At 41.5% G+C, this 23638-nt stretch overlaps 1 protein-coding gene across 1 annotated transcript in view; it reads left to right on the top strand.

Moving 5' to 3' along the window:
• frmd3 (FERM domain containing 3) overlaps window positions 1-23638 on the top strand; it is a 163728-nt gene that overhangs the window by 69218 nt on the left and 70872 nt on the right. The window contains exons 5-6 of the mRNA XM_061928628.1: window positions 1432-1529; window positions 14658-14781. Of these exons, the coding sequence (XP_061784612.1) occupies window positions 1432-1529; window positions 14658-14781 (222 nt within the window). The remainder of the gene's footprint in view (window positions 1-1431; window positions 1530-14657; window positions 14782-23638) is intronic.

The raw sequence follows: 23638 nt of genomic DNA, 5'->3' as shown, positions 1-23638 counted from the left end.
AATGAGAGAACAAACGGATGTTGGCCATAACCACAAAAGCCTTTTTTTGTTCTACAAGTATGCGCACAATTGATTGTACCAGCAGATGTTTTCTTTTTTAACGCGTCATTTGATTAGTCTTATCTTTTTCTTACACTGTAGTCCAGTGTTTTTCAACCTTTTTTGAGCCAAGCCACATTTTTTTCATAAAAAAAACTACGGAGGCACACCACCAGCAGAAAAGGTTAACAAATTAAACTCCACCAGGTTGTCGTGCCTTATTTTGAATTTGTTGTTGTTTTCTGTGTGTAGTGCTTTAGTTTCTGTCTTACGGTGATATTTTGGTGACCCTTCCTGTTTTGTTGGTGTTTTCCTGAGCCTTCCTTTGAGTGATATTGCCCACACCTGCTTTGTTTTCGCAATCAAGACTATTTAAATAGTGCGTACGCTATCCTTTTTTGTGGGGACATTGTTGATTGTCATGTCATGTACGGATGTACTTTGTGGACGCCGTCTCTCGCCCCACACGCTGTAAGTTTTTGCTGTCGTCCAGCATTCTGTTTTTGTTAACTTTGTAGCCAGCTCAGTTTTACTTTTGTTTTCCATAGCCATCCCTATGCTTCCAGTGGCTTTTCCTAGCGGGACTTGCCTTTTGTTCATTTTTGGTTTAAGCGTTACACACCTTTTTCCTGCACGCTGTCTCCCGCTGTGCTCTGCATATTGGGATCACGACAAACCATTCTCAACGTGTTCCGCCTTCTACAAAGCAAAGAACTACCTGTTGCCACCTGCTGATATGGTTACCCTGCCAAGCTCTACGCAGCACAGGCACTAGACAACGGCACATTATTATAATTATTGATTTGCAACAAAAAAATGTTGGACTAATTAGGTGAAGTTGCATAATTTCCCACGGCACACCAGACAATATCTCACGGCACACTAGTGTGCCGCGGCACAGTGGTTGAAAAACACTGCTGTAGTCAAACTCATCAGTAACCATGGCAACAAATACAACCCGCCCCTATGGCGCTATACTGTCATTTCTGATTTCCTCTGGTAACACAAGTCAGCTGCGTGCCATTACATTTGCCTCAAGCCGTCTCCATGGTTACCGTGCCCCCCAGGTCGCGACAGTGGATGCCTTTTTGCATGCCGTGCCACATCATCGTCATTTTCCCCTGTTTTTCTACATCTTTACATGTAATTATGTGAGGATCTTAATCACATATTTTCATACCCTTGTGTGCATGGGCTTATGGGAGTTTCTTTGCAGAACTCAAATAAGGACATCGGATGCGATGAGGGATAATTAATCTGTATTTCATCATCATTGTTGTTGCATCTTGCTCTAATTAATACAGAAAAAGCATGAGAACAAATGTCTCCTAATCGAACAGCAGGATTGTGAATATTTGATGTTCTTCCTTTGACTTTGTCTCACGTCTGCAGGTACCTGCTGTACCTCCAGTTGAAGAGGGACGTCTACCACGGCCGCCTCCTTTGTCCGTTTGTGGAAGCCGCCTACCTGGGTGCATGCATCGTTCAGGGTGAGGGCGATGTTTTGCGTTCACACACGTGTCGCTTTAGCAATTTGCACGTTTGCTGCAAGTTAAAGCCCCGCCTCCACTGCAGCAGCCACCTGGGGGGATGCGACTTGATAGCATCATATTGCTAAAGTATTGAAGGGAAGGGTTTTACCATATTAAAGGGGAAAATTATCACAATTTCAGAATTGTTAAAACCATTAAAAATCAGTTCCCAGTGGCTTATTATATTTTTCGAAGTTTTTTTCAAAATTTTACCCATCACGCAATATCCCTAAAAAAGCTTCAAAGTGCCTGATTTTAACCATTGTTCTAAACACCCGTCCATTTTCCTGTGACATCACATAGTGAAGCCAACACAAACAAACATGGCGGAAAGAACAGCAAGCTATAGCGACATTAGCTCGGATTCAGACTAGGATTTCAGCGGCTTAAGCGATTCAACAGATTACGCATGTATTGAAACGGATGGTTGTAGTGTGGAGGCAGGTAGCGAAAACGAAATTGAAGAAGAAACTGAAGCTATTGAGCCATATCGGTTTGAACCGTATGCAAGCGAAACCGACGAAAACGACACGACAGCCAGCGACACGGGAGAAAGCGAGGACGAATTCGGCGATCGCCTTCTAACCAACGATTGGTATGTGTTTGTTTGGCATTAAAGGAAACTAACAACTATGAACTAGGTTTACAGCATATGAAATACATTTGGCAACAACATGCACTTTGAGAGTTCAGACAGCCCAATTTTCATCAATTAATATATTCTGTAGACATACCCTCATGTCAGCAGGCCAGGGAAGCTAGGGTCGATATTCTTCTCTTGATCATCTTCGGGACGGTGTGAGCCAAGACATCCAGGGGGTTTAGCGCGCTCGTCTGCGGGAACAAACTGCCGCCATTGCTTGCCGTGCTACAGAGGACCTTTGTCCCTGAATTGCTCACACACTCCGGCAGATTCAATGGGGGTCTGGCGGTAGATTTTTTTTGACTTTATCGTTGGAAATGCATCTGCTTTGAGTGTCGCAGGATATCCACACATTCTTGCCATCTCTGTCGTAGCATAGCTTTCGTCGGTAAAGTGTGCGGAACAAACGTCCAATTTCTTGCCACTTTCGCATCTTTGGGCCACTGGTGCAACTTGAATCCGTCTCTGTTCGTGTTGTTACACCCTCCGACAACACACCGACGAGGCATGATGTCTCCAAGGTACGGAAAACAGTCGAAAAAAGGGAAAATAACAGAGCTGATTTGACTCGGTGTTTGAAAAAATGGCAGATTGCTTCCCACATTGTGACGTCATCGCTCCGAGAGCGAATATTAGAAAGGCGTTTAATTCGCCAAAATTCACCCATTTAGAGTTCGGAAATCGGTTAAAAAGATATATGGTCTTTTTTCTGCAACATCAAGGTATATATTGACGCTTACATAGGTCTGGTGATAATGTTCCCCTTTAACCAGTGTTGTCAAACCAAATATATTTTTTTATATCAGATTATTCACACTTTTTAATTTGGATTAATCACAATTAATCGCAGGTAATTACTTGCTTGCATGATTGAAACCAACTTTTAACCCCCTGGGGACCTTTGGTTTGAATTATCGGCAAAGCCAAACAGGGCATTGAAGTCATTTTAAGTTTTTGAAGAGCGTAAAAACATTTAAAGTTAAAGTTAAAGTGCCAATGATTGTCACACACACACTAGGTGTGGCGAAATTATTATATGCATTTGACCCATCACCCTTGATCACCCGCTGGGAGGTGAGGGGAGCAGTGAGCAGCAGCGTCGGCCGCGCCCGGGAATCATTTTTGGTGATTTAACCCCCAATTCCAACCCTTGATGCTGAGTGCCAAGCAGGGAGGTAATGGGTCCCATTTTTATAGTCTTTGGTATGACTCGGCCGGGGTTTGAACTCACAACCTACCGATCTCAGGGCACTCTAACCACTAGATTTGTTTGAACTCTTTTTTTTCCCTCGAAGTTTTAGATAAACTTCAGTCCTAAACAAGAATATCAAACATGTAATGTTTTTTTTTGTAAATCATGACTATTTTAAAGTCCTTTTGGTCAGATAATGTCATACTCTGCAAAAACTGAAATCTAAGTAAGATTAAATATCTCAAATAAGGGTGATATTTGCTTATTTTCTGTCTGATAAGATAATTCTTCTCACTAAGCAGATTTTATGTTAAAGTCTTTTACTTGTTTTAAGGGTTTTGATCCTAAATGATCTCAGTAGGATATTACAGCTTGTTGCTGAGATTTTATGACCTATATTGAGTAAAACATGCCTGAAACTAGAATATCAACTGTTGCAAAGCTGTGTCATCAACACTCACAAGTATAAAACTACTTTTTTTAAAGTAATCATTTCTTATTTCAAGCATGAAAGAGACAAGTGTGTCTCATAATTAAAACAGATGACAGCCAAATTGACTTTGCTGTTTTATTTTCAATGAAACAATAGAAAACACGTACTCATATAGTAGTACAGTTGGCACAGTACAGTAAACTGACAGTTAATATTTAAACATTTAACATTTGACATTTCAAACAATTTTGAACAGAAAAATTTCATTCACATTCAGATAAATTACTCAAAATTACAATTAAACGATTTTTGGCCGGGGGCCGGGCTGTATATATGCACACTAATTGACTGAAAGAGCCCGCACTTGGCGCGATGATGTCATGTTATCGATGGAAAAATGTATTTTTAGACCATATGATTTGCCTGAGCGGCTAGGAGACCCCGAGAGTAACAAGCGGTTGCCTTGTTGCCTTTCCATTAAGAACAATAAATTAGTTTTTAGTATAAGTTTGCTGGTCTCCTCTCTGAGCTGCCACCTTACCGTGGTAGAGGAGTTTGCGTGTCCCAATGATCCTAGGAGCTATGTTGTCCGGGGGTTTCTATGCCCCCTGGTAGGGTCTCCCAAGGCAAACTGGTCCTAGGTGAGGGATCAGACAAAGAGCAGCTCGAAGACCTCGATGAAGAACACAAACCAAGGACCCTGATTTCCCTCGCCCGGACGCGGGTCACCGGGGCCCCCCTCTGGAGCCAGGCCCGGAGGTGGGGCACGATGGCGAGCGCCTGGTGGCCGGGCCTGTCCCCATGGGGCCCGGCCGGGCACAGCCCGAAGAGGCAACGTGGGTCCCCCCTCCAATGGGCTCACCACCCATAGCAGGGGCCATAGAGGTCGGGTGCGATGTGAGCTGGGCGGCAGCCGAGGGCAGGGCACTTGGCGGTCCGATCCTCGGCTACATAAGCTGGCTCTTGGGACGTGGAACGTCACTTCGCTGGGGGGGAAGGAGCCTGAGCTAATGCGTGAGGTGGAGAAGTTCCGGCTAGATATAGTCGGACTCACTTCGACGCACAGCAAGGGCTCTGGAACCACTTCTCTTGAGAGGGGCTGGACTCTCTTCCACTCTGGCGTTGCCGGCAGTGAGAGGTGACGAGCTGGGGTGGCAATTCTTGTTGCCCCTCGGCTCAAAGCCTGCACGTTGGAGTTCAACCCGGTAAACGAGAGGGTAGCTTCCCTCCGCCTTCGGGTGGGGGGACGGGTCCTGACTGTTGTTTGCGTTTACGCGCCAAACAGCAGCTCAGAGTACCCACCCTTTTTGGATTCACTCGAGGGAGTACTGGAGAGTGCTCCCCCGGGTGATTCCCTCGTTCTACTGGGGGACTTCAACGCTCATGTTGGCAGCGACAGTGAAACCTGGAGAGGTGTGATTGGGAAGAATGGCCGCCCGGATCTGAACCCGAGTGGTGTTCTGTTATTGGACTTTTGTGCTCGTCACAGATTGTCGATAACAAACACCATGTTCAAACATAAGGGTGTCCATATGTGCACTTGGCACCAGGACACCCTAGGCCACAGTTCCATGATCGACTTTGTAGTTGTGTCATCGGATTTGCGGCCTCATGTTTTGGACACTCGGGTGAAGAGAGGGGCGGAGCTTTCTACCGATCACCACCTGGTGGTGAGTTGGCTGCGATGGTGGGGGAGGATGCCGGACAGACCTGGCAGGCCCAAACGCATTGTGAGGGTTTGCTGGGAACGCCTGGCAGAGTCTCCTGTCAGAGAGAGTTTCAATTCCCACCTCCGGAAGAACTTTGAACATGTCACGAGGGAGGTGCTGGACATTGAGTCCGAGTGGACAATGTTCCGTACCTCTATTGTCGAGGCGGCCGATTGGAGCTGTGGCCGCAAGGTAGTTGGTGCCTGTCGTGGCGGTAATCCTAGAACCCGTTGGTGGACGCCGCCGGTGAGGGATGCCGTCAGGCTGAAGAAGGAGTCCTATCGGGTTCTTTTGGCTCATGGGACTCTTGAGGCAGCAGACAGGTACCGACAGGCCAAGCGGTGTGCGGCTTCAGCGGTCGCGGAGGCAAAAACTCGGACATGGGAGGAGTTCGGGGAGGCCATGGAAAAAGACTTCCGAACGGCTTCGAAGCAATTCTGGACCACCATCCGCCGCCTCAGGAAGGGGAAGCAGTGCAGTGTCAACACCGTGTATGGTGGGGATGGTGCTCTGCTGACCTCGACTGCGGATGTTGTGGATCGGTGGAGGGAATACTTCGAAGACCTCCTCAATCCTACCAGCACGTCTTCCTATAAGGAAGCAGGGCCTGGGGAATCTGTGGTGGGCTCTCCTATTTCTGGGGCTGAGGTTGCCGAGGTAGTTAAAAAGCTCCTCGGTGGCAAGGCCCCGGGGGTGGATGAGATCCGCCCGGAGTTCCTTAAGGCTCTGGATGTTGTGGGGCTGTCTTGGTTGACAAGACTCTGCAACATCGCGTGGACATCGGGGGCGGTACCTCTGGATTGGCAGACCGGGGTGGTGGTTCCTCTCTTTAAGAAGGGGAACCGGAGGGTGTGTTCCAACTATCGTGGGATCACACTCCTCAGCCTTCCCGGTAAGGTCTATTCAGGTGTACTGGAGAGGAGGCTACGCCGGATAGTCGAACCTCGGATTCAGGAGGAACAGTGTGGTTTTCGTCCTGGTCGTGGAACTGTGGACCAGGTCTATACTCTCGGCAGGGTCCTTGAGGGTGCATGGGAGTTTGCCCAACCAGTCTACATGTGCTTTGTGGACTTGGAGAAGGCATTCGACCGTGTACCCCGGGAAGTCCTGTGGGGAGTGCTCAGAGAGTATGGGGTAACGGACTGTCTTATTGTGGCAGTTCGCTCCCTGTATAATCAGTGTCAGAGCTTGGTCCGCATTGCCGGCAGTAAGTCGGACACGTTTCCAGTGAGGGTTGGACTCCGCCAAGGCTGCCCTTTGTCACCGATTCTGTTCATAACCTTTATGGACAGAATTTCTAGGCGCAGTCAGGGCGTTGAGGGGATCTGGTTTGGTGGCTGCAGGATTAGGTCTCTGCTATTTGCAGATGATGTGGTCCTGATGGCTTCCTCCGGCCAAGATCTTCAGCTCTCACTGGATCGGTTCGCAGCCGAGTGTGAAGCGACTGGGATGGGAATCAGCACCTCCAAGTCCGAGTCCATGGTTCTCTCCCGGAAAAGGGTGGAGTGCCATCTCCGGGTTGGGGAGGAGATCTTGCCCCAAGTGGAGGAGTTCAAGTACCTCGGAGTCTTGTTCACGAGTGGGGGAAGAGTGGATCGTGAGATCGACAGGCGGATCGGTGCGGCGTCTTCAGTAATGCGGACGCTGTATCGATCCGTTGTGGTGAAGAAGGAGCTGAGCCGGAAGGCAAAGCTCTCGATTTACCGGTCGATCTACGTTCCCATCCTCACCTATGGTCATGAGCTTTGGGTCATGACCGAAAGGACAAGATCACGGGTACAAGCGGCCGAAATGAGTTTCCTCCGCCGAGTGGCGGGGCTCTCCCTTAGAGATAGGGTGAGAAGCTCTGTCATTCGGGGGGAGCTCAAAGTAAAGCCGCTGCTCCTCCACATCGAGAGGAGCCAGATGAGGTGGTTCGGGCATCTGGTCAGGATGCCACCCGAACGCCTCCCTAGGAAGGTGTTTCGGGCACGTCCGACCGGTAGGAGGCCACGGGGCAGACCCAGGACACGCTGGGAAGACTATCTCTCCCGGCTGGCCTGGGAACGCCTCGGGATCCCCCGGGAGGAGCTGGACGAAGTGGCTGGGGAGAGGGAAGTCTGGGCTTCCCTGCTTAAGCTGCTGCCCCCGCGACCCGACCTCGGATAAGCGGAAGAAGATGGATGGATGGATGGATGGATATAAGTTTGCTGGTTTCAAGAAATGTAATGCCGAGTGCATATCATTATGTCAAGATAATGGCACTAGCATTAACTTAATTTAAGAATATTTTTCAACATATTGAGCAAAAAGGTCTCTTTTTTTTCTCTACCAAGAATAGTGCACTTGTTATTAGTGAGAATATACTTATTTTAAGGTATTTTTGGGTTCATTGAGGTTAGCTAATTTTACTTGTTTTGGAAAGTCTTGACAGGCCAAATTTTCTTGTTATATTGGCAGATAATTTTGCTTAGTTCAAGTAAAATACCCCTAATTTTTGTATTTTTTTTCTTGTTTTTGAACACTGACTTTTTGCAGTGTAGGTTTAAATGAGTAAAAATACTCATGAAATAAAAATGCATACCAATTGACAACTGTAACATAATTTGATCAAAAGGCCTTCAAAGGGTTAAAAACACATTACATGTTTGTTATTTTTGTTTAGGGCACACATTGATGAAGAAATTTGCGCAAAAAAAGAAAAAAAATCCAAGCTGTTTTTTATGCTCTAGAAAAAAAGGAAGGAATGTTTGGCTTTGGGGTATTGTCTCAGACAGTATTTTTCAACCACTGTGGGCTACAGTCTGGTGTGCCGTGGGAGATTATCTAATTTCACCTATTTGGGTTAAAAATATTTTTTGCAAACCAGTAATTATAGTCTGCAAATGATGTGTTGTTGTTGAGTGTCGGTGCTGTCTAGAGCTCGGCAGAGTAACCGTGTAACTCTTCCATATCAGTAGGTGGCAGCAGGTAGCTAATTGCTATGTAGATGTTGGAAACATCGGGAGGCAGCGTGCAGGTAAAAAGGTGTCGAATGCTTAAACCAAAAATAAACAAAATGTGAGTGCCGGTAAGAAAAGGCATTGAAGCGTAGGGAAGGCTATGCAGAACGAGACTAAAACTGAACTGGCTACAAAGTAAACAAAATCATCCATCAGTGTGTGAATGTGTGTGTGAATGGGTAAATGTGGAAGTAGTGTCAAAGCGCTTTGAGTACCTTGAAGGTAGAAAAGCGCTATACAAGTACAAGTACAACCCAAAAACAAAATGCTGGACGACAGCAAAGACTTACTGTGGAGCAAAGACGGCGTCCAAAATGTACATCCGAACATGACATGACAATCAACAATGTCCCCACAAAGAAGGATAAAAACAACTGAAATATTCTTGATTGCTAAAACAAAGTAGATGCGGGAAATATCGCTCAAAGGAAGACATGAAACTGCTACAGGAAAATACCGAAAAAAGAGAAAAAGCCACCAAAATAGTAGCGCGAGACAAGAACTAAAACACTACACACAGGAAAACAGCAAAAACCTCCAAATAAGTCAGGTCGTGATGTGACAGGTGGTGACAGTACACCTACTTTGAGACAAGAGCTATAGTGATGTATGCTTGGTTATGCTTTAAAGTCATATCCAACAATTGCTACAACGACTTTTTACTGTCAACTGAGTTTCGTTTTTTAATGATTTCCGCTGTTGGTGTGCCTCCGGATTTTTTCAACGCAAACAATGTGCCTTGGCTCAAAAAAGGTTGAAAAACACTGCTCTAATAACTATTGTACACCTGTGAAAGAAGTGGACATTGACATTTTCAAATCTACTTGGGTAGTTTTTGTTGGAAACACAGGGGGGAACTTTATTTAAGTTAGTGGAAAAGTTCCTGAAAAAGTTCCTGCGGTGGAAAAAGGCTTATTTTTGAACAATTCTGCAATAAATATTATAAATAAGTAAGCACTGATTTACACTAAAACAGTGGTTCTCAACCTTTTTTCAGTGATGTACCCCCTGTGAATTTTTTTAAAATTCAAGTACCCCCTAATCAGAGCAAAGCATTTTTGGTTGAAAAAAAGAGATAAAGAAGTAAAATACAGCACTATGTTATCAGTTTCTGATTTATTAAATTGCATAACAGTGCAAAATATTGCTCATTTGTAGTGGTCTTTCTTGAACTATTTGGAAAAAAAGATAGGTTTTTATTAGAGATGTCCGATAATATCGGCAGGCCGATAAATGCGTTAAAATGTAATATCGGAAATTATCGTTTTTTTTTTATTATCGGCATCGGTTTTTTTTTTATATATATATTTTTTTTTATTAAATCAACATAAAAACACACAAGATACACATACAATCAGTGCACCAACCCAAAAAAACTCCCTCCCCCATTTACACTCATTCACACAAAAGGGTTGTTTCTTTCTGTTATTAATATTCTGGTTCCTACATTATATATCAATATATATCAATACAGTCTGCAAGGGATACAGTCCGTAAGCACACATGATTGTGCGTGCTGCTGGTCCACTAATAGTACTAACCTTTAACAGTTAATTTTACTCATTTTCATTCATTACTAGTTTATATGTAACTGTTTTTATATTTCTTTTTTATTCAAGAAAATCTTTTTAATTTATTTATGTCATTTTATTTTATTTTTTTAAAAAGGACCTTATCTTTACCATACCTGGTTGTCCAAATTAGGCATAATAATGTGTTAATTCCACGACTGTATATATCGGTATCGGTTGATATCGGTATCGGTAATTAAAGAGTTGGACAATATCGGAATATCGGATATCGGCAAAAAGCCATTATCGGACATCCCTAAAAAAAATGCCAACATGGCACTGCCATATTTATTATTGAAGTAACAAAGTGCATTCTTTTTTTTAACATGCCTCAAAACAGCAGCTTGGAATTTGGGACATGCTCTCCCTGAGAGAGCATGGGGTTGAGGGGGGGTTAGGGGGTAGCGGGGGGTGTATATTGTAGCGTCCCGGAAGAGTTAGTGCTGCAAGGGGTTCTGGGTATTTGTTCTGTTGTGTTTATGTTGTGTTACGGTGCGAATGTTCTCCCGAAATGTGTTTGTCATTCTTATTTGGTGTGGGTTCACAGTGTGGCGCATATTTGTAGCAGTGTTAAAGTTGTTTATGCGGCCACCCCTCAGTGTGACCTGTATGGCTGTTGACCAAGTATGCCTTGCATTCACTTGTGTGTGTGAAAAGCCATAGGTATTATGTGATTGGGCCGGCACGCAAAGGCAGTGCCTTTAAGGGTTATTGGCGCTCTGTACTTCTCTCTACGTCCGTGTACACAGTGGCGTTTTAAAAAGTCATAAATTTTACTTTTTGAACCCGATACTGATAATTTCCGATATTACATTTTAAAGCATTTATCGGCCCCAAAACCGCATTTAAGATCACGGCAAAATGCACGAACATTATGATATGATGCTTTGGTATTGTTTAACACAAGTATCCAACATTGTGACGACATTCTTCTTCTTAACATTTAATCTGCGTTTATACATGATACATGCAATGTTTTTTTCGCGATTAATCTCATTCATGAAATCTCCTGGTTCTCCTTTGAAGCCAGTCCTAATCACAAATCAGAGCGAGGATTAAATGGAAACGTGTCTAATTACAAAAGTAAACTCTCCGGCTCTGTAATCGTCACCCTAAAGGGGCCTGTCCTCATTACGTACTCGCCAAAGCAGACTGTGATTGCCTGAACTGAGAGGACTCGGCTTCTGTGGTGTGATATCGTACCAACCTGCCCATCGGAGAGCTCTCAGCCACACGTGTCGGTCACAACAACTCCGCTAATCCGCTTTCCTAATCCTCATCAAAACATTTCTCTCTCAACTGTGAGTTACACTGCAAAAAGTCAGTGTTCAAAAACAAGAAAAAAAAAAAATACAAAAATGAGGGGTATTTTATTTGAACGAAGCAAAATTATCTGCCAATAGAACAAGAAAATTGGGCTTGTCAAGACTTTCCAAAACAAGTAAAATTAGCTAACTCAATGAACTCAAAAATACCTTAAAATAAGTATATTCTCACTAATAACAACTGTACTACTATATGAGTACGGTACACTGCAAAAACTGAAAACTAAGTAAGATTAAATATCTCAAATAAGGGTGATATTTGCTTATTTTCTGTCTGATAAGATAATTCTTCTCACTAAGGAGATTTTATATTAGTGTTTTTGTCATGTCTGTGTGATCATGTTTTTGTTTTGGTCATGTTCGGTTTTGTTTTTGGACTTTTTGTGCACTTTTGTTTTGTCACCATAGCAACCATTAGTTTTCACCTGTCACGTCACGCACCTGTTTCACGTTTTGAGTCACGCACCTGTTTTCGTTAATCATGTCTGTAGTATTTAAGTTCATTGTTTTCAGTTTGTCTTTCTGGTGACATCCCACAATTATGCTCTGCACATTTCTGACACTTGATTTCATGTCCATCGTTCATGCTGCTCCTTTTAGTCCATGCCAAGTAAGTTTTGTTTATTAATGCTATAGTCTTTTGGTTTCATAGTTTGTTCTCCGCCACTGTGCGCGCTTTTCGTTTGTACTTTATTTTGATATATTAAATAAATCATGTATTTACATTCCCGTCTCGCCCGAGCCAACTTTCCGTTGCATTCCGGAAAAGCAAACACCCAGGACCAAGTCATGAAAGTTTTACTTGTTTTAAGGGTTTTGGTCCTAAATGATCTCAGTAAGATATTACAGCTTGTTGAGATTTTATGACCGATATTGAGTAAAACATGCTTGAAACTAGAATATCAACTGATGCAAAGCTGTGTCATTAACACTCACAAGTATAAAACTAATTTTTTTAAGTAATAATTTCTTACTTCAAGCATGAAAAAAAAAATCATGATGCCGAGCACATATCATTATTTCAAGATAATGGCACTAGCATTTACTTAATTTAAGAATATTTTTCAACATATTGAGCAAAAAGGTCTCTTTTTTTTCTACCAAGAAAAGTGCACTTAGTGAGAATATACTTATTATAAGGTATTTTTGGGTTCATTGAGGTTAGCTAATTTGACTTGTTTTGGAAAGTCTTGACAAGCCGAATTTTCTTGTTCTATTGGCAGATAATTTTGCTTAGTTCAAATAAAATACCCCTAATTTTTGTAATTTTTTTTCTTGTTTTTGAACACTGACTTTTTGCAGTGTACGTATTTTCTATTGTTTCATTGAAAATAAAACAGCAAAGTCCATTTTGGCTGTCATCTGTTTTAATTATGAGACACAATTGTGTCAAAGTCATGATTTTTTTTTACATGCTTGAAATAAGAAATTATTACTTGAAAAAAGCAGTTTTATACTTGTGAGTGTTAAAGAGGAACATTATCACAATTTCAGAATTGTTAAAACCATTAAAAATCAGTTCCCAGTGGCTTATTATATTTTTCGAAGTTTTTTTCAAAATTTTACCCATCACGCTATATCCCTAAAAAAAGCTTCAAAGTGCCTGATTTTAACCATCGTTATATACATTTTCCTGTGACGTCACATAGTGATGCCAACACAAACAAACATGGCGGAAAGAACAGCAAGCTATAGCGACATTAGCTCGGATTCAGACTCGGATTTCAGCGGCTTAAGCGATTCAACAGATTACGCATGTATTGAAACGGATGGTTGTAGTGTGGAGGCAGGTAGCGAAAACGAAATTGAAGAAGAAACTGAAGCTATTGAGCCATATCGGTTTGAACCGTATGCAAGCGAAACCGACGAAAACGACACGACAGCCAGCGACACGGGAGAAAGCGAGGACGAATTCGGCGATCGCCTTCTAACCAACGATTGGTATGTGTTTGTTTGGCATTAAAGGAAACTAACAACTATGAACTAGGTTTACAGCATATGAAATACATTTGGCAACAACATGCACTTTGAGAGTGCAGACAGCCCAATTTTCATCAATTAATATATTCTGTAGACATACCCTCATCCACTCTCTTTTCCTGAAAGCTGATCTGTCCAGTTTTGGAGTTGATGTCAGCAGGCCAGGGAAGCTAGGGTCGATAGGGGGTTTAGCTCGCTCGTCAGCGGGAACAAACTGCCGCCATTGCTTGCCGTGCTAGCGAGGTCCTTTGTCCCTGAATTGCTCACACACTCCGGCAGATTCAATGGGGGTCTGGCGGCAGATTTCTTTGACTTTATCGTTGGAAAAGCATCTGCTTTGAGTGTCGCAGGATATCCACACATTCTTGCCATCTCTGTCGTAGCATAGCTTTCGTCGGTAAAGTGTGCGGAACAAACGTCCAATTTCTTGCCACTTTCGCATCTTTGGGCCACTGGTGCAACTTGAATCCGTCCCTGTTCGTGTTGTTACACCCTCCGACAACACACCGACGAGGCATGATGTCTCCAAGGTACGGAAAACAGTCGAAAAAACGGAAAATAACAGAGCTGTTTTGACCCGGTGTTTGAGAAAATGGCGGATTGCTTCCCGATGTGACGTCACAACGTGACGTCATCGCTCCGAGAGCGAATAATAGAAAGGCGTTTAATTCGCCAAAATTCACCCATTTAGAGTTCGGAAATCGGTTAAAAAATATATGGTCTTTTTTCTGCAACATCAAGGTATATATTGACGCTTACATAGGTCTGGTGATAATGTTCCCCTTTAATGATACAGCTTTGCAACAGTTGATATTCTAGTTTCAAGCATGTTTTACTCAATATAGCTCATCAAATCTCAGCAACAAGCTGTAATATCTTACTGAGATCATTTAGGACCAAAACCCTTAAAACAAGTAAAACATTCTAACATAAAATCTGCTGAGTGAGAAGAATTATCTTATCAGACAGAAAATAAGCAAATGTCAGCCTTATTTGAGATATTTAATCTTACTTAGATTTCAGAATGTTGCAGTGCAGCGTTTGAATTTTGAGTTTTTGCGGCATACGTTATGGCCTCGTCAACGTATGAACTTTAAAAATCAATGCATGTTGCCTTTAAACATAGCTAAAGTTAGTATAACAAGTGTGGGGAAAAATCTTTTTTTCTTGATTTCTCTCAAGCTGCTGCGCGCCCTGTGAATGCAATAATGTTTACCGTTTTGTCCCACATGCGCCCTTGCCTTCCCTTCAGCTGAGCTGGGCGACTACGACCCAGAGGAGCATCCGTCAGACTACATTAGGGACTTCAAGCTGTTCCCCAAACAGTCGCTCAAGCTGGAGAGGAAAATCATGGAAATACACAAGACGGAGCTCAGGTACGACCGATGATTGCTCCGTAAACTCTCACTATTGTCTTCATGGCTAAAAATAGGAGAATTACACTTTGATCTGCCTAAATGACATCACAGCAGGAAGAGAATGGAGGTAACAAGAGGCGCAGATCTATTTATAGCTGGTGTAAAATTTGATTAAAGGCATGTAAAACTGGTGCAGGGAGAAGGGGTTTGTTATGATATCACTTTTAGACAGTGGATTGGCGAAAGATACATTTATAGCAAGGTGGAACGGTGGTTTGAAAAAAGTCCTGGCTTTGAAGTTGGCTCATTCTACCTGGAATTTTGTTTAAGAATTTAGCCAACATCCATTTTTCTACCCCTTATTAGGGATGATGTTTGATAAGAAATAATCGAGTTCGAGCCCATTATCGAATCCTCTTATCGAACCGATTCCTTATCGATTCTCTTATCGAATCCAGATAGGTTGTTGTATATGGAAAAAAACACAATATTTGTTTTAACAAAAGCTCACTTTTATTTTATAAGAAAAAAATAAAATAAAATAAATAAATAAATATTGACTGTTACCCCCCTAAAAAAAAAAAAAATATATATATATATATATATATATATTGACTAAAAGCAACTGCGTGAGAACCCATACTCGAATATCATGATATAGTCATTTTCTATATCGCACAGAGACAACACCGGATAGTCGAACCTCGGATTCAAGGAGGAACAGTGTGGTTTTCGTCCTGGTCGTGGAACTGTGGACCAGCTCTATACTCTCGGCAGGGTCCTTGAGGGTGCATGGGAGTTTGCCCAACCAGTCTACATGTGTTTTGTGGACTTGGAGAAGGCATTCGATCGTGTCCCTCGGGAAGTCCTGTGGGGAGTGCTCAGAGAGTATGGGGTATCGGACTGTCTGATTGTGGCGGTCCGCTCCCTGTATGATCAGTGTCAGAGCTTGGTCCGCATTGCCGGCAGTAAGTCGGACACGTTTCCAGTGAGGGTTGGACTCCGCCAAGGCTGCCCTTTGTCACCGATTCTGTTCATAACTTTTATGGACAGAATTTCTAGGCGCAGTCAAGGCGTTGAGGGGATCTGGTTTGGTGGCTGCAGGATTAGGTCTCTGCTTTTTGCAGATGATGTGGTCCTGATGGCTTCATCTGGCCAGGATCTTCAGCTCTCGCTGGATCGGTTCGCAGCCGAGTGTGAAGCGACTGGGATGAGAATCATCACCTTCAAGTCCGAGTCCATGGTTCTCGCCCGGAAAAGGGTGGAGTGCCATCTCCGGGTTGGGGAGGAGACCCTGCCCCAAGTGGAGGAGTTCAAGTACCTCGGAGTCTTGTTCACGAGTGAGGGAAGAGTGGATCGTGAGATCGACAGGCGGATCGGTGCGGCATCTTCAGTAATGCGGACGCTGTATCGATCCGTTGTGGTGAAGAAGGAGCTGAGCCGGAAGGCAAAGCTCTCAATTTACTCGTCGATCTACGTTCCCATCCTCACCTATGGTCATGAGCTTTTGGTTATGACCGAAAGGACAAGATCACGGGTACAAGCGGCCGAAATGAGTTTCCTCCGCCGGGTGGCGGGGCTCTCCCTTAGAGATAGGGTGAGAAGTTCTGCCATCCGGGGAGAGCTCAAAGTAAAGCCGCTGCTCCTCCACATCGAGAGGAGCCAGATGAGGTGGTTCGGGCATCTGGTCAGGATGCCACCCGATCGCCTCCCTCGGGAGGTGTTTAGGGCACGTCCGACCGGTAGGAGGCCACGGGGAAGACCCAGGACACGTTGGGAAGACTATGTCTCCCGGCTGGCCTGGGAATGCCTCGGGATCCCCCGGGAGGAGCTGGACGAAGTGGCTGGGGAGAGGGAAGTCTGGGCTTCCCTGCTTAAGCTGCTGCCCCCGCGACCCGACCTCGGATAAGCGGAAGAAGATGGATGGATGGATGGATAGTAGTAATGCTACTTTTTGTAGCAACGCTTTTGCCCCACACTTGTTCGACATATTCCCGCTTGAAGCCAAACCACCGCCAGACGATGGACCCCGTGCTGTTTGTCTTAGGAATTAACCCTTCCTTCATTTGTTACCAGATTCGCACCTTCTCTCTCTCTTGTTGCCACTCGCACCACTCCGCTAGCATCGCAGCTAATGTTACCCGTGCTGCCACCTATCTGCTCCGCGAGGGCGTATGACGCGACAGTATGTGACGTATGTAAGAAGGTCCGCTTGGTTTACGTCTCTGTGAGAAGGAGAGACAAGAAAGAGTGAGAAGTGTAATGCCCGCAGCTAAAAGCAACTGCGTGGGAACGTATACTCGAATATCACGATATAGTCATTTTCTATATCGCACAGAGACAAACCGAGTATCGAGTATATCGATATATCGCCCAGCCCTACCTTGAAGGTAGAAAAGCGCTATACAAGTATTTACCATTTACCATTTATCCTCAGACAAGTAATAATCCTCCTTCTGCATGTTTGTCACTTGTCTTATACCAGGGGTGCTCATTACGTCGATCGCGAGCTCCCGGTCGATCTCGGAGGGTGTGTCAGTCGATCACCAGCCGCATTAAAAAAATTGTCCTAAAAATGAGCGATCATAAATCTTCACTATGACGTCACTTTCGTCACTTGATTGACATTCACGGTACCCGAGGGTCTTCTGAGATGACGCTGGCTGCTGCCAGATCATTAAAATTACCGACTGGAAGGCGAGAAACACTTTATTTTAACAGACTCTGGCGCCGTACCTGTCGTCAAAACTTCAAAGACCGACTGCACAGTTGCACAGTTGCGCTAACAAAATAAGAGTCTCAGAAAGCTGGCGTGCACAAGCTAGCAAGCTAAGGAGTTTGCCGACAATGTATTTCTTGTAAAGTGTATACAAAGGAGTACGGAAGCTGGACAAATAAGATGCCAAAAACCAACCACTTTCATGTGGTATTGGACAGAAAGGAGGACTTTTTTTCTCCTCCATTCGAAAATGCGGACGTTATCAGCACCACTGTCTGATTCCCATCAATGCAAGTCATCAGAATCAGGTAATACACCAACTTATATTTTTGTCTTCATGAAAGAAAGGAATCTATATGTGTTAAACATGCTTGTATTATCATTAAACACCTTTAACTTATTAACAATGTTAACTATATGTGTTAAACATGCTTGTATTATCTTTAAACACCTTTAACTTATTAACAATATTAACTATATGTGTTAAACATGCTTGTATTATCTTTAAATCAAATCAAATCAAATCAACTTTATTTATCCTTTAACTTGTTAACAATATTAACTATATGTGTTAAACATTCTTGTATTATCATTAAACACCTTTAACTTGTTAACAATATTAACTATATGTGTTAAACATGCTTGTATTATCTTTAAACACCTTTAAGTTGTTAACAATATTAACTATATGTATTAAACATTCTTGTATTATCATTAAACACCTTTAACTTGTTAACAATATTAACTATATGTGTTAAACATGCTTGTATTATCTTTAAACACCTTTAAGTTGTTAACAATATTAACTATATGTATTAAACATTCTTGTATTATCATTAAACACCTTTAACTTGTTAACAATATTAACTATATGTGTTAAACATGCTTGTATTATCTATAAACACCTTTAAGTTGTTAACAATATTAACTATATGTATTAAACATTCTTGTATTATCATTAAACACCTTTAACTTATTAACAATATTAACTATATGTGTTAAACATGCTTGTATTATCATTAAACACCTTTAACTTGTTAACAATATTAACTATATGTGTTAAACATGCTTGTATTATCTTTAAACACCTTTAAGTTGTTAACAATATTAACTATATGTGTTAAACATGCTTGTATTATCTTTAAACACCTTTAAGTTGTTAACAATATTAACTATATGTATTAAACATTCTTGTATTATCATTACACACCTTTAATTTATTAACAATATTAACTGTGTTAAACATGCTTGTACTATCTTTAAACACCTTTAAGTTGTTAACAATATTAACTATATGTGTTAAACATGCTTGCATTATCTTTAAACACCTTTAACTTATTAACAATATTAACTATATGTATTAAACATACTTGTATTATCATTAAACACCTTTAATTTTTTAACAATATTAACTATATGTGTTAAACATGCTTGCATTATCTTTAAACACATTTAACTTGTTAACAAAAACATATATTTCATAAATAAGTGAATAAAAATTATATATATGAATGAGGTAGATCCCCACGACTTGATCAATTGAAAAGTAGCTCGCCTGCAGAAAAAGTGTGAGCACCCCTGTCTTATACGTTCATATGACACATAAGAAGGTCAATATGTTACTTCAAACATTTACTGTAGTCAGTAAAGGCTTCAAATACCTTCCGTCATTCCTTCATTCAACATTAGAGCCTACAGCAACCACTGTATGTTAACATCTTTTGCACCTCAAGATCTCTTGACCTGAGGTCCACTTTCAACATGTAGCATTGCATATCTATCAGACCACAGTAGTACATTTCTGTGAAATGAAATGAAATATGTGCTGCAAGTTAAGGACAACGCTCTTATGCTTTCCTGCACGATGTGTGTTTGCGTGTTTGTTTAAAGCTCTTGAACCTCTCTGAGGTTTTGTCACACTCGGAGTGATTAGAAACATCAAAGAAAAATCCCTCATTTCCCAATGGCGCCGAGGCAGACGCTGACAAGCGACCTCTGTCTTCCCCACTGGGCCTCACTGACAGTAATAGCTAAGAACGGCACTTTGCTAAGGCATGAGGTGAAGCATAATCAACAAAACCTTTTTTTTTCTTCTTTTTTTTTCCAGCCGTAGAATGATTATCCTTGCGCATATAAACAAATGTTTGTGCGTGGGCAAATGAGAACGTATTGACGTTGCAGCAGCTAAACATCAAAGACCTTGCCTCCGGTAGTTGTCTGTTGAGAAAGATAAGTCGCGTGTGACACCAGAAGAATTCTGGGGAAACAAAACAGAAGTGACTTTTTTTATGATGCAAAGTTGGCACAGTGTACAGATTGGTTCTCAGATTATTATAAATCTGACAACTATCAATGTTTTGAATTTGTTGCTACAAAACTTAAGTTGTACCAACATTTTTTTAACACTGCAATGATATAAGAAAATCTCCATTTAATTTTTTTTAATTTTTTTTGTCCTGTCCAGCTCCTCAGGCAAATCATATTGTTGATGTAGATGCCCATATCTGCTGTAAAAATGTACTTTACAAAAGAGAAGTGAGGGATACTTCTCTTGTTGCCTTATTTGTCTCTCCTGTGCTACTTTGAAGCCGACACGACAAACGCGCTCAGAGGAGATAATGTTTGAAAAAAGGTGACCGGTTTTTACAAAACTTTTGTTTTGAAAGGGGAATTGCAAACTTCCTGTTGATTTTTGCTGGGGGTTGTCAATATATGAAATGTAGGTCTAAGTGAGACCTACATAGAGGTTTCATGTCTCTAAGACATTCCTACTGGAAGTTACAGGCAGTTTTGTCTGAGTTTTCTTCCTAGGAGCAGTTGTGTCTGTGTTTTTGTCCTAGGGGGCGCTAGAGCGCAATTTTGAGTTTTGGGGTTGTTTTTTTATTAATAGATCGCAATTTTTGCCAGTCCTGATGTGTGTGTCCAGTTTGGTGAGTTTTGAAGCATGTTAAGGGGGTCAAATAACAGCTCAAAGAGGCAAAAGTGACTGTTTTTAGTAAACTTTTGTTTTGAAGGGGGAATTGCCAACTTCCTGTTGATTTTTGCTGAAGGATGTCAATGTATGAAATCTAGGTCTAAGTCAGACCTACATAGAGGTTTTTGTTTCATGTCTCTACGACATTCCTACCGGAAGTTACAAGCAGTTTTGTCTGTGTTTTTTCCTCGGGGGCGCTAGAGCGCAATTTTAAGTTTTGGGGTTGTTGTTTTTTTTTTTATTAGATCGCAATTTTTGCCAGTCCTGATGTGTGTGTCCAGTTTGGTGAGTTTTGAAGCATGTTAAGGGGGTCAAATTACAGCTCAAAGAGGCAAAAGTGACTGTTTTTAGTAAACTTTTGTTTTGAAGGGGGAATTGCCAACTTCCTGTTGATTTTTGCGGAAGGATGTCAATGTATGAAATCTAGGTCTAGGTCAGACCTACATAGAGGTTTTTGTTTCATGTCTCTACGACATTCCTACCGGAAGTTACAAGCAGTTTGACTTTAACCTTCCTCTTGTGTTAGCTTTCTGTTACCATCTCTTATGTTAACGGGTCGGTTTTGACCCATGTCTTAAATCAGCTGTAAAATACACAAAAAACAATTATCTATCATCCAAATTGTTTCTTATCTCTTGGTTACCTTGTTAGGCTTCCTTATCCATGAAAATATTGGTTTTAATATGTTTGGTGTGGGCCATTGGGCCTTTTTTTTTGTCACTATACCCCTCGATTTCAATTTAAAAAATGGTCAAATGAACCTCAAGATTTTCGTATAAATAAATGAAAGTCTTTGTTTGTTTTAGTACTGGATAACAAGGTAAAATGAGAATCCCCTAAAGCTCACATGATTGGGAGAGGAGCTGGCTGTCGGTGTGTTCAGTTTTGGCTCTAATTATTGCTTTATAATCTTATTTTTATAACTGGGTCGAAACCGACCCTAACAACACCAAGGTCATAATTTCAACCAGAGCATTTTATAATTTAGTGAAAAAAATAAATAATGTTTTATTTTGTTGAAATAAAGGTTCCTGACAAATTCAAAAAGCCTTGATGCAAAAAAATAAATTTATGTGGGTCTTTTATGCATTTAAAAACTAAATCGGGTCACCCTAACACAAGACGAAGGTTAAATAAAGGAAGACAGAGGGGGGAATTGTGGGGATAAGACAGGGAGACAACAACAACAGCAAACACAGCAATAGCAATAACAACAACAAAAACAAAATAGAGCAACATCAACAAATAGGATATGTACAAATATGATGCAAAAATTGATAGCAAAGAAGCAGTTAGTGAAATAAATAATATAGAATATGACAATGAGCATTATTACACTACAAATGGAGCAATACAAATACCAAAAGAAATAGCACTATTGATTATGAATACTAACAATAATTAAAGCTGCAAGCAGCGATGGACGGGACCGACTTTGACGGCACATTTGTATGCACGTACAACACTTAAGACCTTCAGTATATCAGTATGTGGAATTAAATTATGGAATGGATTAAGCAAAGCAATCAAACAATGTACTAATATGATCCACTTCAAGAAACTCTTCAAACTTAAAGTGTTTACAAAGTACAAAGAAGAAGAACCATGATAAACATTCTGAATTTATCATCCATTCTTTCATTCTTTCACTCACAAAATAATCTTACTTATTTCAACATATGAAATGTAACTTACTTCACCAATTATTATTTATTTACTTATTTTATTGTGATTACTTATGGAGTATATTGTGAATAAATTGAGAACAGGAAGTGAACAAAAGTTTTAGCAACTGTTATGTAAAAGAAAAGGGGTAGGATTAAATAAGCTCTGCTTCTTCCTACTCCTTTTCGAACATGTTGAAAAGAGAAACTGGAGATTGTGATGTATCATGTTGTATACTTGCATGTTCGAAATAAACTCAAACTGAACTGAACTGAACATAAAATCCAAACCGTAGCAGTAATTAAAACTCTTTGGTCAACTCTTAATAGGAAGGGTTCAATCTCTCTCCTGTGCTAGTTTGATGACGACACGACAAACGCGCTCAGAGGAGGTAATGTTTGAAAAAAGGTGACCGGTTTTTACAAAACTTTTGTTTTGAAGGGAGAATTGCAAACTTCCTGTTGATTTTTGCTGGGGGTTGTCAATATATGAAATGTAGGTCTAAGTGAGACCTACATAGAGGTTTTTTTTTCATGTCTCCAAGACATTCCTCTTGGAAGTTACAGGCAGTTTTGTCTGTTTTCTTCCTAGGAGCAGTTGTGTCTGTGTTTTCTTCCTAGGGGGCGCTAGAGCGCAATTTTGAGTTTTGGGCTTGTTTTTTTATTATTAGATCGCAATTTTTGCCAGTCCTGATGTGTGTGTCCAGTTTGGTGAGTTGTGAAGCATGTTAAGGGGGTCAAATTACAGCTCAAAGAGGCAAAAGTGACTGTTTTTAGTAAACTTTTGTTTTGAAGGGGGAATTGCCAACTTCTTGTTGATTTTTGCTGAAGGATGTCAATGTATGAAATCTAGGTCTAAGTCAGACCTACATAGAGGTTTTTGTTTCATGTCTCTACGACATTCCTACCGGAAGTTACAAGCAGTTTTGTCTGTGTTTTTTCCTCGGGGGCGCTAGAGCGCAATTTTAAGTTTTGGGGTTGTTTTTTTTTTTTTTATTAGATCGCAATTTTTGCCAGTCCTGATGTGTGTGTCCAGTTTGGTGAGTTTTGAAGCATGTTAAGGGAGTCAAATTACAGCTCAAAGAGGCAAAAGTGACTGTTTTTAGTAAACTTTTGTTTTGAAGGGGGAATTGCCAACTTCCTGTTGATTTTTGCGGAAGGATGTCAATGTATGAAATCTAGGTCTAAGTCAGACCTACATAGAGGGTTTTGTTTCATGTCTCTACGACATTCCTACCGGAAGTTACAAGCAGTTTGACTTTAACCTTCCTCTTGTGTTAGCTTTCTGTTACCATCTCTTATGTTAACGGGTCGGTTTTGACCCATGTCTTAAATCAGCTGTAAAATACACTAAAAACAATTATCTATCATCCAATTTGTTTCTTATCTCTTGGTTACCTTGTTAGGCTTCCTTATCCATGAAAATATTGGTTTTAATATGTTTGGTGTGGGCCATTGGGCCTTTTTTTTTGTCAGTATACCCCTCGATTTCAATTTAAAAAATGGTCAAATGAACCT

The sequence above is a fragment of the Nerophis lumbriciformis genome, linkage group LG33 (genome assembly GCF_033978685.3).
Source record: "Nerophis lumbriciformis linkage group LG33, RoL_Nlum_v2.1, whole genome shotgun sequence".
Taxonomy (NCBI): Eukaryota; Metazoa; Chordata; class Actinopteri; order Syngnathiformes; family Syngnathidae; genus Nerophis; species Nerophis lumbriciformis.
This window is presented reverse-complemented; position numbering and strand designations above follow the sequence as displayed.